The sequence below is a fragment of the Setaria viridis genome, chromosome 8 (assembly GCF_005286985.2).
Source record: "Setaria viridis chromosome 8, Setaria_viridis_v4.0, whole genome shotgun sequence".
Classification (NCBI taxonomy): domain Eukaryota; kingdom Viridiplantae; phylum Streptophyta; class Magnoliopsida; order Poales; family Poaceae; genus Setaria; species Setaria viridis.
This window is the reverse complement of record NC_048270.2, coordinates 37,164,538-37,183,408: the sequence shown is the minus strand read 5'-3', so window position 1 is coordinate 37,183,408 and position 18,871 is coordinate 37,164,538. Positions and strand designations below refer to the sequence as shown.

General features: G+C 44.5%; 1 protein-coding gene across 1 annotated transcript; it reads right to left on the bottom strand.

Annotated features, from left to right (window-relative positions):
- Positions 1-4,707: 4,707 nt before the first annotated feature.
- On the bottom strand, positions 4,708-7,792 carry LOC117866969 (laccase-15). The gene is made up of 6 exons (XM_034751274.2): positions 7,657-7,792; positions 7,352-7,503; positions 6,889-7,136; positions 6,671-6,787; positions 5,572-6,579; positions 4,708-5,138 (listed from the first exon to the last, which is right to left on the bottom strand). The coding sequence occupies exons 1-6, from the start codon at positions 7,771-7,773 to the stop codon at positions 4,999-5,001; spliced, it is 1,782 nt and encodes a 593-aa protein (XP_034607165.1). The 5' UTR covers positions 7,774-7,792; the 3' UTR covers positions 4,708-4,998.
- Between the last annotated feature and the right edge of the window lie 11,079 nt (positions 7,793-18,871).

Genomic DNA, 18,871 nt, shown 5'->3' with positions numbered 1-18,871 from the left:
CCACAAACTCACGTCACCTACGGGTAAAGATGGTTTGGATCAGAGGTAACTTTGTACTGAACATTAATATTATCATATACATACTTTTTGGACGAAATGCAAACATTAGGTGGAGAATCTTGAAGTTCAGATAACTTTTGTAAGTTTTGACCATGCTGAAGTGTTGAAAGGGCAGGATGAACCTCGTGCAGGTAGACCTGGCTGGCTCCGCAGCAAATTGGGAGAAGTAACTGGGTTTTACCATGCATATCCGTGCAAATAAGATGCATATAGCTTAGATAAAGCCTGTGCTGAGAGACCTCTTTCGTCATCGCGGGACCCGAAGTGAGAATCGTCAGATTCGTAGCCGCCGGCAGACTGGAGATGTGCTGTTTTGCTATCGCTTCTTCTTCATTTCTTATCCCACCTCCCTTTTGGGCATATGCTACTAGAAGTTATCACGTAGAACATCTACTCAGAACAAGTTCTGTACATGTTAACCTGCTAAAACATTGACTTTTGGTCCAGTATACGAAATGAGAAAGTGCAAGAGATGTGAGAGTTAGGCTGTAGGCAGATTCGGAATTCTAGCTACACGCCTTCTGGTGGAGCGAGAAATGTAATATAAATTCAAATTGTAAATATGTACTTTTTCTGATCATTGTCTATCAAAATTCATGGTGAGTACCGTTACCAGCGAAGTGCTGACAGAACATGGATTGCCTCACATTGCCGCCTTAAAGTTCGAGTAAACTACTGCACGACATGGATACCATCATGACAAATTTGAAAAAAAATTCGACATAGTCTATGGCTTTTATAGCTTCTTAAATATTTAAGCTTAAAATGAGGAAGCATTAGCAGTAACAAAGGATATTTTTATTGTGGATAATTGCTTTCTTCTTTTGCTAGAGCCTTTTTTGACCTTTTACGTTAAATGTTGTGTAGCGAAGCGGTGCTCATGTAGTCTAAGAGAAGGAGGGGTGAATTAGTTAATCTAAATCCTTAGTTGTACGATTTCCACTACTTTGCACAAATTATAAAGTAAAATATTCTATCTAGATGGGCAACTATGATTTCATCTAGTGTTTACACCTAAATCCAAAGAGTTTTGCAACCTACAACCGATCTGAACAAGATACTACTCTAGAAAGTAAAGTAATTCAAATTATAAGTATGAAATATCGAAACGTAAAAGAGTGGGTTTGAAAAGAAGGTCACGTTGATTTATCCATGGTATCAGTAGACAAATGCTACCCCTAGTCCACGTTATAGCTCCACCAAGGATATGCTCCCGGTCACCAAGTCTCTTCCGATCAAGATGTTGGGCTCACCATGAAGGCTCTCACAAAGATGGATGAGAAGATTACCACAAAGGCAACACTCACCACTCCCTCTCTTTATGTCACCTTGACGCCGTATCCACTATGGATCTTCTCCGCTAAGGAAAGGGTCTCTTCATCCCCCGCACAAGGTCATCATCGTTGCTCCACACTGTTGGGGATAGATCCCTAGTACCAGTAAAGAAGGAAGAAGACGGACTCCTACTAGGATTCCTCTGTAATCCTACTAGGACTCATACCATGTAATCCTACTAGGACTCCTAACTTGTAACCGACTAGTAACTCCTAACTTGTAACCGACTAGTAATCCCACCCCTTGGAGTATATAAAAAAGGGTAGGGTACCTAGATCGGCAGAACCACAACAGAGGACCAAATCCTCAATACCAACAATACCCAAGTGCAGGGTTCAATATACAACACCCCAAACATGACATAGGGTATTACGCTACTCTGGCAGCCCGAACTTGTATAAATCCGTGTCTTTTGTCCTCGCTTTTACCTTCGAGTTCCAGATCCGATGATCCCTCACCAACCAATCTAATACCTCAGGATACCCCTTAGTAGGTTGCCAGTACAACACACACCAAGCTGGAGGGTCGAAGACTTGCCAGCAAGAAACCAATGCCCTAATGTACCAAAGCACCAAGCTTACAAGTTTGGTTCACTCCCAAAACCACACACAAAGCAGCAATACCTTGATCTCTCTCACTCTAGGCCTTTCCTAGCACTAAATACTCTTCTAAGATTTTGCAAATTGCCTTGGATGATCACTTTAGTACTTTAGGTGGTTTGTATGTGTTCTTGATGTGTCTTGCTCTTCAATGGACTCTTGCACACTCCATCAACTCCAACGGCATGAGTAGACAGGGTATAAATAGCCCAAGCAACACAAGGAGCTATTGCTCCAATGGCTAGGAAAAGCCATTGAGCACTGAATGATCTGATGGTCACACTGGGGTAGGCGTCAGATATCTGGTGCCCCACACCCACTAAAGAATATAGCCATTGGACCCTTGTACCAATTAGTCCGATGTCCATATTTCTCCTCCAAACCTTGCTAACTGTTCTTTGTATCAATCCAAAAATTTGTCAGATGCTTAGTCCAACACATCGTTGGATATTCCGATGCTAAGGAGATTCCGTGAACTCGACTTGCACCATCTCTGCATGTTTTTCTAGCGATTACTCCGACACCTTCATTTTTAACCTATAGTATCTTCGAGTGGTTTGTTTTCCTACCTTCAAAACACATCCAAACTTATTTGTCCGACCCTCACAAAAATGACCTTGTCAGATATTCCAAGTGCCTGAGAGATGCTGCACTGTTGTACCAATTGCTCCGATGCTTCATCTATTGGTTCATCCGACGGGTCGTCAGATATTAAGGGGAAGTACATTTTCTTTCTTTGAATATCGCCATTTGAATACCTTGATAGTCTTGTACAGCCCCCTCCCCCCATGAAATGAGACAAGCAACAAAGCTTTCCTCATTAGCTAAATGATTGATGCGTTAGGCTCGAGTTTAGCATTACAGATGGAGATAAGACCTACCATAGATTCCCATAGGATGTATCATTTTCTTATGCTCGATTCAGTACTAACTATGGTATTGTATCGGCTTATGCCAGTTGATGTACTCTAATATTATGGATATTCATATTTATCGATATGAATGGATGTGTTATCTTCTAAGATAGGGATTTATTTGATAGCCAGTGTATCCTGTGGCTATCATAGAGGTATTCCAGTTCTGGATCGTATATCACTAGGATTCCTAAAAAGAGAGTTGAATTCCTACTAAATTCAAAGGTTTTATCTATCAGTCGATGTAGTAAATTATTTGTTTGTTCTATTGGATGTGTGCCACTTCGAATGCCAATATGAATATAGATAGCCGTATGCGATAGTACCTTTTTCTCATCCAAACACTGATGCAGATTCCATTAGTACTAACTGAACATATGAATGCGAGATAGCAGCACAGTTTGTTTTCTAGGGTGGGGGTGGGGGTGGGGGTGGGGGGGGGATATCCACCTGAATTTCATTGAAGGGCCTTGGGCAGGCCTAAGCATTACTAGGTTTCCAGCAACATAAAACAGGGGAGGAGATACAATTCGATACAATAGAAAAGACCACGTGCACAATTTCAGCACCACCGATCGCAGCTTAGAGCTACCATTAAACAACATACTCGCCTATAAGACCATGACCATTTCACATCCACATCATTCCTCGTAGCTACGCCGCTCTGCTGTCACTCTCTATCTGAGGGTTGGGCCAAAGGAGTAGGGATAAAGATGGCGGGAGGTTCGCAAACCAAAACTCACGGGACACGATGACTCCCCTTGAAGCCGATGGTAACACCTTTCGCGGCACATCCGAGCTCCACATACTGCCATCCAACATCGCACAAGGGGAGGACGCCACACAAAAAATCACGATGAAAGCCAACAACTAGTATCAGCCAATCCAAAAAGTGTGTATGTCTATATGAACCATGGAGAGCACGAAGCACCTCCCTAGGCATCACTAGGAGCACCAGGAGGCCATAGGGTGCATTGTGATATTAGCATGAGGGGATCTTCAAAAGCGATGCCTTTACCGAGGGGATGATGTTGAGCTACCACTGCCATAGATGGAACGAAAGATCAAAATGGGTTTTCACCCAACATCCCTGAAGTAGAAATGTAGCAAGAATGCTATGATGATGCCTCCAAGAAGGAAGGTGATGCCCAAGGACACCACCACCGTTGGCACCAGCGTTACGCCGGGTAAAATCTTTCGCCTAGCACCCAACATAGTCAAGCCACCAAGAGCTCATTAGTATAATGATTTACTGACTGCTGCCAGTGCTCCAATGTCGTGACCCCGCTGCATGACTTTATTGCAAGCACCGGCGATGCCGCCAAAGGACTTTACCCCAACGAAATAGAGCCGGGCTGCTGGGGTAACTCCATATCGCCGGAGCCCAGCCCTGCACTCCACCGCTAGCACTCAGGATGGTGGTGACCGTGACAGTCTAAGAGGAGGCTGGAGCAGGAGGTGTCTCCAGCAGAAAAAGGAGGATCTCGTTGGGGAGACACTAGATTCGGTCGGATTGGAGGCAGATCTGGCCACCGGCGACCCGCGGGATCGGCTGCAGGCAAGGTAATGCATCTAGCCATGGTTGCCTTAATTTTGGGGAAGAAGACTTGGGGAGGGGCAGAGGAGGCCTCACCACTGCCATCCTTGCACCCACGCAGGCTTCCGGCAGCGGCAAGGTGGAGGGACAGGAGGAGGAGGGGTTGTAGGGGGCGCAACGGCGGTCTGCCCAGGTCTTCCAATAAATGAACACATACTGCTGGTTCTATTTGTGGTACAGTTTATATGAACACATATAGCCATGGTCCAATCACAACAAATATGTATCTGCGAAATATTATAAATGTTCTTGAAATACACATATGTCAGCGGGTGAATTCCATACAATAATATAGATTAAAAGTATGTGTAAGCAGACATCCTCCTGATTAACGTTATTAGACCAGCTATATGCTCTTATTAATTATTTCATATCCAGATACATATCATTATTTATTTACTGGCTTATTTTAAAGCTAGTGTTTGCTACTCAACTTTTAGAGACCGCAATGAATAGGACTTAAATTTCCCTAGATATGGTAGAACTCATTTCATTAGATATGGCCACATGATGGAAAATCCGCAGGTGGTGCAGGGAGGGATGTGTCCACAGTTGGTCCATCCTCTACGATGAACAATCCCACCATGCCCATCGTCATATGAAACTCGAAATGGCAATGCATGTACCATATCCCTGTATACAATTAAAGGCAAAGAATTAGATATTGGTGATGCTACTTGGGACTAAATGAGATATAGTGCACATGTAAACAAATCAGTAGATTATTAAATAAACATGAAATAAATTGTTTCAATGTGTGGTTAATTAACAACGTCAAAGCTGAACGCATTTGAAATTTTATACTTCATCGGGAGAAAATAATTATTTCTCATGGAAACACAACTCTTGGACTTATAGTTGTCATATTTACTATATACCTCAACTAATAGTTACCTATATATTTTTCTGATATGTTGTTTCTTCAAAATTAGCAGCGGCTATGATGCTAAAACAAGTGTTCATGAGTCTAGTTGTGTTATTTCCCTGTGACACTGTGCTTGTCACAGGAAAACTTTTTCCCCTAGATATATCATCTAAATGGAAAGACTTTTAAATCCTTACGCACCTGGATTGTCCGCAACAAAGCGGATAGCGACCCACCCAAGCCTTGGGACATGCACAGTGTTCCTGATGGGCGGATTCACAAGATTGTACCATGCCGTATCCCTTGCTGCATCGTAAAGGCCTTCCCCCTGAGCGAGCACGAACACATCATGCCCGTGTAGGTGCATCGGGTTCGACTCACTCTGCAACAACGCCGTACCCTGGAACACCACCTCCACCACCGAGCCTTGCCTGAAACGCCTTGCAACTGTCGCCTTCGATGTCGGCTCCAGCTTTGCCTCCTTGGGTCCTGGTGGGATCAGGGCTTGGTCGGTGTAGTTGAACACCATCGGCGGCTTGTCCGGGAGATCTTGCAGCATGTCCATGCTGTTGGTGTTGTAGTAGTGTAGCTCCAGTAGTGGCGTCGCCACCGCTGGTTGCTGGAAGGAGACGTTGTTCATGGTCGCCACCGTAAAGGTCTCATCGCTGCCACCCCTCTTGCAGGACTGTCCTCGCCGGCAGATGGAGCCCAGACTGAGTGTGATGAACAAGTGCTCATCAACTCGCGTCGGCACCAGCGGGCGCTGCGGATGGTGTAGGCTGGTCAGGTTCCTATGGAAGTAGAACGATGTCAGCAGGTCTTGATCGTCAGGCATCTCAGGTGCCACTGCCATTTCACTGGATGAACTATTGCCTAGTGCTTCTTGTACGTTGCGATACTGCAATATTCCTCTGGTGATCAACACTGGGCTCTGTGGGTCCGGCTCCGGCGACTGGTTGGGCAGGGCTACCATGTAGTATCTGCCGGGGGCTGCGTCGGCGACCACAAGGGCATCCACCGTCTCGCCGGGTGCAATGGCGATGACGTCCGTGGTGTAGGGGCTAACGTAGTTGGCGTCTGCGGCGACCACCGTGAACTTGTGTCCGGCGATCTTCAGGTAGTACTCGGCGAAGAGAGCAGCGTTCACTATCCTTAGCAGGTAGGTTTTGCCAGGCTCCACATCTAGCATGTATCCATCTTCCAAGGCGCCTGCAGTTCGAATTCAAGCGCAATCAGCAAGAGTGTCAGTTTCGACATGGTTACATACTGACATGGACAGATATCAAAAGTACATGATTACCGGAGCAGTTGTAAAGATCTCCAAGCTTTCCATTTATCGTCGATGCACCGAAGTAAACATCGACGCTGTGAGCTATTGCCCAGTCTGCCCGCGCAAGGTCCATCTGCCACCACTCACCTGCCATTACCAAGGTCACAATAACAAGAGTTCAGTCAGAAGAATAGCAGTTCAGCAACAGTATCAAATTTGAAAACAATACAGCTTTAATAATATAGAACCTATAATGATGGGGATCTCCTTGTAAGGCTTCGGAAATGGGTACGAGCTGGCCCCACGTCTCGGCCGGATGATCAAGGCGCCGTGCACGGAAGCCCGGAGGAAGGAAACATGAGCATGCCACCACAATGTGCCTTCCTGTCCAGCAACGTTGAATCTATAGGTGAAGTTCTGGTTTGGTAGAATGGGGCACTGGGTGATCATTGGCACCCCGTCTGCCCAACAGTTGAGCCGCTGCTTCACCCCATGCCTGCAACAGAAACCACAGAATAAAAGATTCAGAAAACGAAAATGAAACTAGATTTTCTTTTTCCCATCTTAGGCAGTCGATCACGCCTGGAGTATATTTCCAGCAAAGTACTGCAGTGGACGCTATGTATTGTCTTTAGACATTGCGAAAAGTGTGATGCTAGAACTGTAATGGGTAGGTTGTTTTTCTTTGCGACAACAAGGATTGGCAGTTACCAGTGGATTGTTAAGTTGTAGGGTGACTCGTTGACGACATGGACGGTCACCGAGTCTCCCTCTGTGACCTCTATCGCCGGCCCCGGGAACTGCCCGTTCACCACAGTTACCAGCGTCTCGTTGCATAAGTGCGTCATTTTCACCTGGCTCACCTGCATATATGCATGTTCCAACAAAAATCAAGCATGCAAATGTACATCTTTTCACTGCCTTGCCCAAATTTAGTATGGACTCTGATCAGCGTTATGCCGAAATAATAGAACGTGGAGTCAAAGGCCATGGATGCTCATCATGCATATGCTTACAACAAAGGTGTGTTCGACAACGGCGGCCATGGCCGCTGGTGGAACAATGGCATAGAGGAAGAAGACGACACCAATGGCCATTGCCGCAGATGCGCCGGGCAAGCTCCAGCACTTCATTGTTTGCAAGTTGGCGATATCTGGTTTGCTCTGCAATGTACTTCTATGCAGTGTACTACATATATATAGTACATACCTTGGTAGGTATACTAAGTTGCCTGATAGCGGCTGCGTTTGACAAACTACTAAGATATAATAAATGTCTGACTCGTGACTTTGTCATTGTTGGCAGCGTTGACGAAGATCCACATGATCGTGTCACTCTACCAAACGAGAATTTTGCCTTCTTATTTTTTTAGCAGTTGACCCGATCGAAGATCCACATGATCGTGTCACTCAACCAAACGAGAATTTTGCCTTCTTATTTTTTTTAGCATGCAAACAAGCTAACATACCTTTGCAGACGCCGTAAAACACAAGGTGTTTGGAAACTTTGGATCGGTTTATATTCTCGTGCTAGAATCCTACCAACCAATGTATGAGTTCAGATCGATGCTTACGCAATTTTGGATTAGATTATTGTAAGGCAGAATTAATGGATATGGTCCTGTCAATTTTGACATGTAACCTGGTCAACGGCCGGGCCTGTGCCGCATATGTAGCTGCATGACAGAAATGCAAACTTAAAATTTATACTGAGATTCAGCACTACTCATTCTTTCAAAATTTTTGATATGCGATGAAATTTTCCGTTAAAAACAAAAGTATGAGTGGTGAAATAATTTTGATATATAGGTCACTACAGATCAAAATTCTTTGAACTATATGCACTGTACTGAATCTCATCGTCTTCTCAACGGCACTTTCTCTGAATTTCGGTTCACCAAAAGAGATGCATGGCGTTGCTGATACGTACGAGGGATGAGAAGACCAGGTGTTACACGAACGACAAATAATCACATTGTGTTAGAGAGAGAAGAGTAGAATGTGAGGTTTGAAACAAGTGGTACGGTGAATCCAAGGGACACTCCCCTCTTGTTCTTGCAAATCTTCTATGGCCTCCCATACCAAGCACATTTATGAAATCACTAGTTTGGTAGAGATTTTTTGAATAAATTTACAAGGTTATCATCACAAGACTTGCAAAAATATTTATTTCCCCGTCATATTGTGCTTAGGATTAATAAGATTTAATGATATCTAAGCAGTTTATTTGTAATTTCTGGCAAACCACCTAAAGTTTAGTTGCTTTAGTTGATGATCTAGAACCTGAAATGCATTCTGCATTACAAACATTTTCCTAGGATTTTTCTGGTAACTGAAATCTAACTTTAATGCGTGAAAGTGCTCATGATTAAAAATACATTTATCATACCAAACTGTAAAAAGATCCTCATGTACAGGTTCTAATCACTACGTGCTATGGTAGCACTCTGATACATATGAAACACAAAGGAACTTATGCAAATAGGGAAATACTTCATTGATTCCCATATACTCTGCAACATGCAAAACTTTTTGATCCCATCACAATGTTGGCAATTATTAGCAATTCACTAATAATGGTCATTCAGTGATCTTTTCTCTGAATCATAGAACCATCATCGGATCACCCTTTTGGACTTATAACTAAATTCCTACGCTATATAATCATCACTGTGGGTGCGAGAGGTGAATTCATTAGTTTTTAGGCTAATGCACTCACAATTAGAGCAAAATACATGGTCTTGTGCGACCAGTGGACACACTTGAGATCATCTTATAGGTTCATCTGTGGAAGCGTAAATACCTAAACTGTCAATATACAATATTTGTATCGGACTATCGAGGGTATGACATTGACATAAGCTACACCATGGGACAATCATGACCAGTAGGTTTCTAGATAACTTTTCACTTCATCCCTGTGATGGGTAGCCATGTTGAGCATACCAAATTTTGAATGCATCAGCACTATGAAACATTATCTCGTGTCAAACATGTTGAACCACAAAAAGGAGATGCATGGCGTTACTGAGATCTACGACGGATGCGAAGACCAGGTGCTACCAGTTTACCTTGCACGAACCACATGTTAATCAGATGGTAAAAATGCAGATATCGAATTACTTTAGCCCTTATGACAAGTTATGAATATAATATATTTGTGGGCTGTGCCCAAGCCAACATCGTAAATTCTTACTTGTACGTAGTCTGAATCATAGAGTCATCATCATACCTTTTGAGTTTTGACTCTACAACTCAAACTTGAACTCGTGTTTTCCACTACAAGCCACAAACGATTTACAGTCTGAGATTTTACCAGCTGTGGATTTAACATTCAGTAAGTATGGTATTTCCTCGGTATAGCTGTTTCTCGAGAAATCTAGGTAGTATGGCGAGGTGAGAACAAGGTCTATTGGAGGTCTCGATACAGCAGCGGCAGAGAGCTAAATGAGTCAGAACTGCGGACAATTCCAATACAAAACTACGTAATCACTTTCGGAGGTCAGCGTAATGAACTCCCTAATCCTCCGTTCCGTGCAGGCGTGTGGTACCAGAAGTTCACCTATAAGGGTGAAGACCTGTTTGGATCAGAAGGAACTCTGTAGGAAACACTAATATCGTATATCTACTTTTGGACAAAAAAACAAACAAGCATGGGGTTAAGAAACTCCAAGTTGGGACAGCTTTTTTGAATTTTGACCATGTTGAAACGTTGACAGTAGGCAGGACAGATCGCGTGCAGGTAGACTTGACTCCGCAGCAAATATTGTTGGCTTTTACCATATCCAAGCAACGAGCATGCGCACCAAATTTTCACCTTGTCAGCTGTTCATTAAAATAAGGTACATAGAACTTGTATACTTCCACAACACATTATTGTTTTGCTGTTTCACTTTTATAAATTTTTTTCATAGATCTTTTGTTCTCTTATTTCTGTGACTGTCTTTTATGTTGAACTTAACTTTGACAGATCGTAAAAAGTTCAGTAAATGAGGGGTTCGTGCATCTAACATTTTTTTTTCACTTTTTTGTGGGTGGCACTCAATTTTTTATTCTAGAATTTTTATTCTAGAATCTTTTATACTGCTATGATTCCTAAAACAAAATCAAACAAATACTCTGAATTCCGGTCGAGCAAATTTGATGGTTTTGTCTATCGGTCACTGTACTGATGATGAATTATCCTAAAACTTTGACCAATATCCCCGTGAGTTGAAATCTCATGCAACCATCAGTGCACACCAGAATGTCTTCTCGCTCTCCTTTTCGCCATACCACACTTGATTACCTTCATGCCTCCACTGCTCCGTCGAGCTTCTTGCCGCTTCCAGCCTCCCATCACTGCCTTCCTCCTAAGCTGGTGGTTCTTGTGGACGCGTATGGCAGTGGCACCCATGAGTTCTGTCCTGCAATTGCTACCTCGCCTCTCTCTGTCATGCTAGAAACAAGAGAAAATTCTCTATATGGCACTGGATAAAAACCTGATTCCCAATATGACACTAGAAATTTTTGCCTCCCTTATTTGACACCGGGATTTATTTTTCATTCATTTCTTGACACTTCTGTTTCTTATTTGACAATAGCACAGCTACAGGAAGACGTAACCGAAACTTTTGTATTTTCAAAGACCTTCCAACGCTATAACACATATGCCCTTTCCGGGACCTCAAGACAATTGATCAAAACGTTATAAGGTCATTACATTTTATGATGCTTTGTAGTCTCGGTAAAATTTAGTGACCAAAATCAGATGCTCTTGACTAAAACCAATCACAAATTGTCATAAACTATTTCAATGCCATATTTTAGTATCTTTCTGTTTTCATGATAACCAAAAAGCTTCACAAAATCTATGACAATGTTGATACCAAGGGTGTAACAGCCCAATATAAAATAAAATTAATAGCGAGCTATTTAATATATAAAAATAGCTCCTAGAGTTTTTCATGGGTTTTCCTCGTTTTGAATACATACCATCCCTCGTTGTTCATATATAAATCACTGTGAAAAAATGTTAAAGTAATAAATAATCAAACCTTTAATCAAAGTTTTCGGACAACTCTATTGTGGTTAATTGTTCATGAATATTTTTACCATCATTGAATGACGTTTGAAATTGTAGAATTTAAATGCTAAATCAATTCTTAAATCCACCTCGGTTTTGGACCCAATCTGCGTTCGCCCATCCCCTTTCCACCCTTGCTCCTGGGCCCAAATGTCCTGCAGGCATCCATTAGGCCCAACCCATGTTTCGGGCAAATATGCCCAACTGAGGCCCTTCCCCTTTCCTTGTTCAACCCATGTTTCGGGCAAATATGCCCAACTGAGGCCACTAGCAGCAGCATGCCTCTTCTTCTCTTTTCCTAGTTGTGGCCCAAGAGGCCCAGGCTGGCCTCTCCTACCTCACGCTCCCTCTTTCTACTGTCTCGCACCTGCAACGCCGGGCCTAGCTCTCTTCCAGCGTTGAAGCTAGAGGTGGTGGTGGTGGTGGCTGGCAAGCTGCTGCCCCATGCATCCCGGTATTCGATGCCGGAATCTGATGCACGGGGGCACCTAAGCTGCAGATGACGGCAAGTTACAAGTAGGCAAGTCGCATGCAAGCGATGGCAACACTAGCCATGGTCCCAGGCTCCCAGAACTTTAATGGGTCAGGTCCTCTTTGGCACGGCTCATTTCGACTTTGCCTTCATCTATTTCACGCAAATCGAGAACATGTAGCGTGAAGTCGTTTTTAAGTCGGGACTAAAATAAACTAGAAGCCGGGTGAAGCCAGTTTTTTTAGCTTCACCGGCTTTGGCTTCACCGGTGAAGCTGTTTTGGGATGAGCTGTGCCAAAGAGGGGCTTAGAGCAAGATCTATGACGAAGTAAGCTTCATGCGCTAATAAGATTCGATCTGATCGGCCGATCGCTGACCGATTTTACTAATAATCACCTATTCTAAGTGGTGCATTGTCCCATGCATGCTGATGGAGTTCTTTGTTTAAGACAGCATTGCGGGTTGGTAGGGTGACACTACAGTTAATGCTGTTCTATCACCGTCAACGTTCCTGCACTATCTTTTACATAAACAGCATCCACGAGCAGGCCACTTATCTAGAAAAATTCTAACATATGGTCATATAGGAGTACGAAACATTGTGGAGCAAACTGGCCAAACCAAGATGCAAACTATGAAGATCTGGGGTGTCCCTTCGGTGTCCACAGTGGCGGCCACCGCTGTCATCTTCTTCCTCTTAACCGCGGGTCTACCAGCGGCTGCGGCAGCCATTGTCCGACACACTTTCGTTGTAGGCATGACTAGATTCCATGTCTTTCGCCTCCCTCCGTTAATCCTTTTCTATACAATTATGTGCATGTTACTCATAAATCACACTGCGCTGACAGTATATGTTGCATGCTTGATTTGTTGGAATATGCCCATATATGTAGGTGAGCCAGGTAAATATGACGCGGCCGTGTAATAAGACGCTGGTTACCGTGGTGAACGGGCAGCTCCCCGGACCGGCAATAGAGGTCACGGAGGGAGACTCAGTGTCCGTTCATGTCGTCAACAAGTAGTAGAGAAAGGACTTTCAATCCAGAGACATATGTCTCGGTCGTCTTTAATCTCGGGTCAAACGGCCACCACCGACAGCCACATCCGACGGGAGCTTTAGTCCCAGTTGGTAATATTAACCGGGACTAAAGCTTCCCCTTTAGTTCTGGTTGTAACGGCTAGGATGGATCGGGGAATCTGGTGGAGCATTTAGTCCCGGTTGGTGTTACCAACCGGAATTAATCATTTAGTCCCGGGTGGTAACACCAACTAGGACTAAATGAGAGGACTTTAGTCCTGGTTGATTTTTTCCAATTGGGACTAAACGCCTGTCTTATAAAGATTCCCTTCTTTATTCCCGACCCCAAGCCACTCATCAGACCGAGAGCTCGAGCTCCTTCTTCATGGCGAGCAAGTAAGATTAGAGAGGTGCTGCCCAGTTTTTTTTCCTCATTTTCGTAGGGATTTCACTGATCCAAAGTCTTGTAAAGGTTAGCTACTTCATCCTCCCTTCATTTATTGTTATTATGCTTTGTTTTATGCATTAGAGATAGAGAAAAATGAGTTTTTTAGAATGAAGGAGAATGGAGAGGATTTTTTATTTATACATGATTTCGAGCTAGAATTTGATGGATAGCTTGCTTGTTATATATGATTCGTATTAGATAAAATATCTTGATCAATATTAGGTATGTGAAAAAATAGAGTAAATGTGTTTTTAATATTTATTCCTTGCAATAAAATTGAGGTAAATAAATTGTAGGAGTAAGAAATAGAATTTGTTCATTGCTACAATTTTTTGGATATTCTGCATGTTAAATTAGAGTGACATGAAAATTGGACTAGTCAACTTAATGCTAGATTTGTGGAACAGGACAACAAAGATACACTAAAGACTACATATGCTCCATAGTGGACATCACGAATTCAAGAATCCAAAAATAATGGTTGAATAGAAGAACTTCAAGTCCACAAACTCTGGTCGAATATCATAAAAGAATCTTGAAATAGTTTTCCATATACCTTTTGGAGGCTCTCATAATAGAAGTATGGTGGCCCAATAGCCTGTTTAGGTAGAGATTTGTTCATTGACCTTAACCCATCGGCTTTTGGTTGGTTTTAGCTTGCCAAAATGGGCCATGCTCAGTGAACAGGTCTTCTGCCTGGACAGGCTATTGTGTGCCACCATTTTATATGAAAGGTTAATAATTGGCATATTATTATTGTTCTTTTAAATGTGCCCTGGTTCTAAATTTCATCCCGGACGGCCCCTAAATCTTAGGAGTTAGTTGTAATTCACTAGCTTCAGATTTTTCGTCGAGATTCATGGAGGATGCAGCCAAATGATGGATAAAGTCTACACATCGGGTTATCTAAATTTGCATGGTGTGATATTGTTGGTGTGATATTGTTGGTGTTTTATATGCGAAAAATCCTTTGTTTTCCAACGGTAAATTCAAGATGAAATGCCAGCATCAAATGAGCCGACGATAGAATGTTGTTGCGGTGTGATCTTCCTGTGTTACTATTTCAGGGGAGTTGGTTGAGCCATGGCTGGTCAGCTTCTTGCTCTAGCCTATCTATACTACTCCATCTCCTAGTCATTTGAATGGCCCTTACATCCTGCTAACTTGAGACATCCTATGAGAGATCAAGAGTCAAGGATTGTAGTAGTGTGAATAGTCAAGGATTAATACTTGGTCACTGTTGGACTAGGTGAGCTCTTGGAAATTGTGAGAGCCTCCAAGAAGAAGATTTGTACATGGTTTGAAGTTAAACATGCCTTCCCTACACGAAGAAAGAGCATTCTTAGCAGCATTTGAGTCATAGTGGCTCAAAATGGAGCGAAACCTTTCGTCCAAGTTTTTGGACATCTCTACTATGTTGAATTTTTTCAATGAATACTTTTGTCATAATTGAATGAAATCAAATGAAGTTTGAACTTGTAGAGTTTAAATGCTCGGTTTTGGACCGAATCTGCCTTTGTCTAACCCCTTTCCACTCCCTGCTGCTCCTGGGCCCAAATGCCCTGCAGGCCTAGATTAGGCCCAAACCATGTTTCGGGTCAAAGGGCCCAACTTCCCATTTCCTCGTTCAGACCAGGCCCCTGGGCACCCACACTGACGACTGGTCCACCTCTCCCCCCACCATGTGCAACGCCGCGAGTCGCCGCCGCCCCTGTGCCCCACCACCATCAGCAGCACCCGCCTCTACGCAGCACCTTGGCGTCATGCGAACAACACACGCCGCTCCTCCGCGTACCGTTTTGCTGCCTCTCCCATCTCTCCTCTTTCCTTCACTGCGAATGCAATCCGCCGGCAATCGTCTCTGACCTTGCCCAAAGCTGCTGCCGCCGTCGACCTCAGCGTCGAGGACCATTCTGCTGAAACAAGGGAGAAGTCGGGCTTCATAGGGATGTGAGGAAGTTCTGCCCGTGTGGTTTAATTTGTGGGGTAATTAAATCCTGTACTGAAGTTGCATAGAGGTGATCTTGTTTGTCACGTATATTTGCGATGTGAGTGAGTAGGAGGATACCTTGCTAAGGACATCAGCAGCCCCAGCAGACATGTAGTCCCGTTGAATGAATAATTCCAGCCCATGGGGACTCCGGTAAGCCTGCATAACCCAGCCAGCCAAGCTGTTCCAAACCTCTGTAGTTTAATTTTCATGTCATGTGAAGCTAGCTAGCTAATAGTTACTACATACGTACTCGATAGGGACCTCACAGCAAGCCTGTACTGCAAGTTCCTGCCTCAACTAGGCCACTGCTGCTAAGCCATGATTAATCTTTGTTTTATGGAAAGTCCACGGGCCCAGACCTTTATTCATTTAAAACTAGATCTATGACCAAGTAAGCATCAAGTGGCTCTAATCTGATCCGATCCGATCACTGGATGATTTCACTAATCACCTATTCTAACTCATGCATTATGCCATGCGGATGGAGCTCTTTCTTTTAAATCATGTTTATGGAAAAACATCAAGTGGATAGTGATCATAATCTGAATATAGAGGCCATCAAGGTAAGAAATAAAAAAACTAGGACGAGTCTTAGGCACTAAGGCCATTCCCCGTGGAAGTTTAATAGGAGTTTCAATATCATTAAATTAGGTGCCGTGTAGATAAAATGATGGCAAGTAATTTATGAAGATAGAGAAAGGATGCATTCTATCTTGATGAAACTGGGTGTATATTGTTTCCAAAACTACGAAACGTGTTGAAATTTACATTGGGGGGTTAAAGGGTTTCATTTCATCTGTTTTTTTCAATCATGTGCATCACAATTAAATTCAATGGCTCACCTATGAAAGTGCGCATTGGAGGCCTTGTTTCATTCATCACTCCAAAATTCTTTAGATGATGCATTACTCTTGAAAACCGCAAAATAAAACTCCCAATTGGGAATGGCCTAACTTCTATGTAAAACCCATCTATGGTCAAACCACTCCACCTTATGTAAAGTACCACTTGCCAACATATAGTAATATATGATGTAGTCCACTACCTGGAAGGGTACATCTCAGAGCAGATCGGTAGACCAACAATACTTGAAATTTAAAGATTGGTGAATTGGGAAATGTGGCGGACAAGTGAAGCGCACCACTTGTATGGTCACACGTGACAGGCCTTAGCAACGCCTGTCACCTGTCAGGCCTCTTGATCAGAGGCCGATCGGGCCGATCAAGGTCTGTCACCTTCAATAAGTTAACAGTGACAGATGTTGTCAGGGTCTGTCACTCACATTACATGTGACAGGCCTTAGAAACATCCATCACCGGTGACGGGTTTATTTGGAGCTCACCATTTATTTTGCTTTATGTATTAATTTTCTGTAATGGATCAGAATCCTTGAGGAGATCCCGTAGCCACCAACACCACCCCAACCTCTTGGCCCGGCCGCCCCCCACGCCAACCCCACCTGCCTGACTTCGACGGCCGCTGCCACCGCCACTAGCGGCGACCAGTGGCGGCGCCGAAGCCAGCCCTCGTGTCGCGCTCTCCCTCTCCCCTTCCACTCTGCAAAACCCTAGGCACCGCCGGCCGCCGGTGGCAGATCTACCTCCCCTGAGTCCGGATCTACACATCCTTAGCGTGGGGATCAATCACCAATGATGACTGTCGCGTACTACCCCTTCCGCCGACTGGAGGATAGGGGACCGTAGTTGGGAGGATGTTGCCTCCCTGGCAGCCGGATTTGCGTCCCTCCCCTTGCCGCCCCTTTCGCTGCCGGTGGGCGGGACGGTGAGGGTGGTCGCTGTCTCCCTAGCTGTCAGGTCCGTCGGGGGTGGGGCTCTGTGCGCCGCCACCGCGTGACTGGACGGGTGCCCCCCCCAACCCCTCTCTGGTGGCTGCGCCATCTTTCACCGGCGGGGGGACCGGCCAACTAGTTATCCTGGCTCGTGTTTGTGGCGGCATTCTTCGGCTCCTTGGCGCCCGGCGGTCCCCGTGCTCCTGGTGGCAATTGTGGTTTCTAGGAAGGGAACGGGGTGTAGGCGAAAGCCTTGTGCCTGTTTGTGGGTCAATGATGGCAACGCCCCCGGGCGTCGCTTCCCTTCTTGAAGGCGTCATTCATTGCCCTTTCCCCTCCCCTCTAGTGATCTTCCATGTGAAAGCCTTGACCGTGTTGGTCGAATGATGATGGCGCTAGTGGCGTTGGGCCCTCTCTTGAGGTGTCGTCTTGGAAGCTTTGCGGGTTCTTGCTGCCGTCACTTCAGGGATCATTGCTGAATGCTACCCCTAGTTGTCTCTGGCCGGTCAGGGTCCTCGTGGTGGTCGTCTACTCTCCTTGGGAAGTGTCTTCTTTTGTGCCTACCTTTGCTTCGATTCGTCCACCTCGCCCGGGTTGCTTAGGTTATCGTCATCTGGCAGATGCTTTGCCGCCGCCTCTTCTCTGGCGGACACTTTGCCGCCGTTCTTTGCTCTGGCGGATACTTTGCCACTATCGTTGGTTGCTTCGGGCGGATGCTTTGCCGCCATGGTCGTGCTGGTTGGGTGGATGCTTTGCCATTGTTGTTGTGTTTGGGCGGATGCTTTGCCGCCATGATCCTGATGTCTGGGTGGATGCTTTACCACCATTGCGGTTCTGAGACCTTTAGCACCCTTGACGAGGTTGTATCTTTTGGCAGGTTCAGGAGAGTAGTTGTGTCTAGGTTTGTGGGTTCAAGTGTGCTTCCTCTTTGTTGGTTAGTATCGTGTGGTGGTTCTTTGTGCGTTTCTTCAGTGTTTCTCTTTCTTTGGTCCTTTGTGCTCTCGTGCTGGTCAAGATCTGTTTGGCTTCATCGAAATTGTGTCTGTAAACTGCTTTCTTCCTAATGAAAAACGTGCTAAGGCACGGTCGCTAAAAAAAATCTTCTGTAATGGCCCATAGATAGGATAGGCTGGGACAATTTTTATGGTGGGGCTTAAAGGATGCCCGTAGTGATTACTTGGCATCCTCCCTGTACTGCCGTCCATGAAAGATTATTCGAGTTGCTATCGTCTGTGGGTTGGCACATATGTGTACTTGTTTGTTAAATTTTCACGGGTCTCGTTCTCAATCCTGTGGCCTATATTTCACAATCAATCGACTGAATTCCATACAAATACGATATTATAGAGCGAAAGGACCTCTAGCCTAGTAGTTAGAGCACCTCAGTAGTACCTAGCAGGCTTGGTGACTCTCGTGGGAGCGAATTAAACGGGTCTGAAATAAAAAA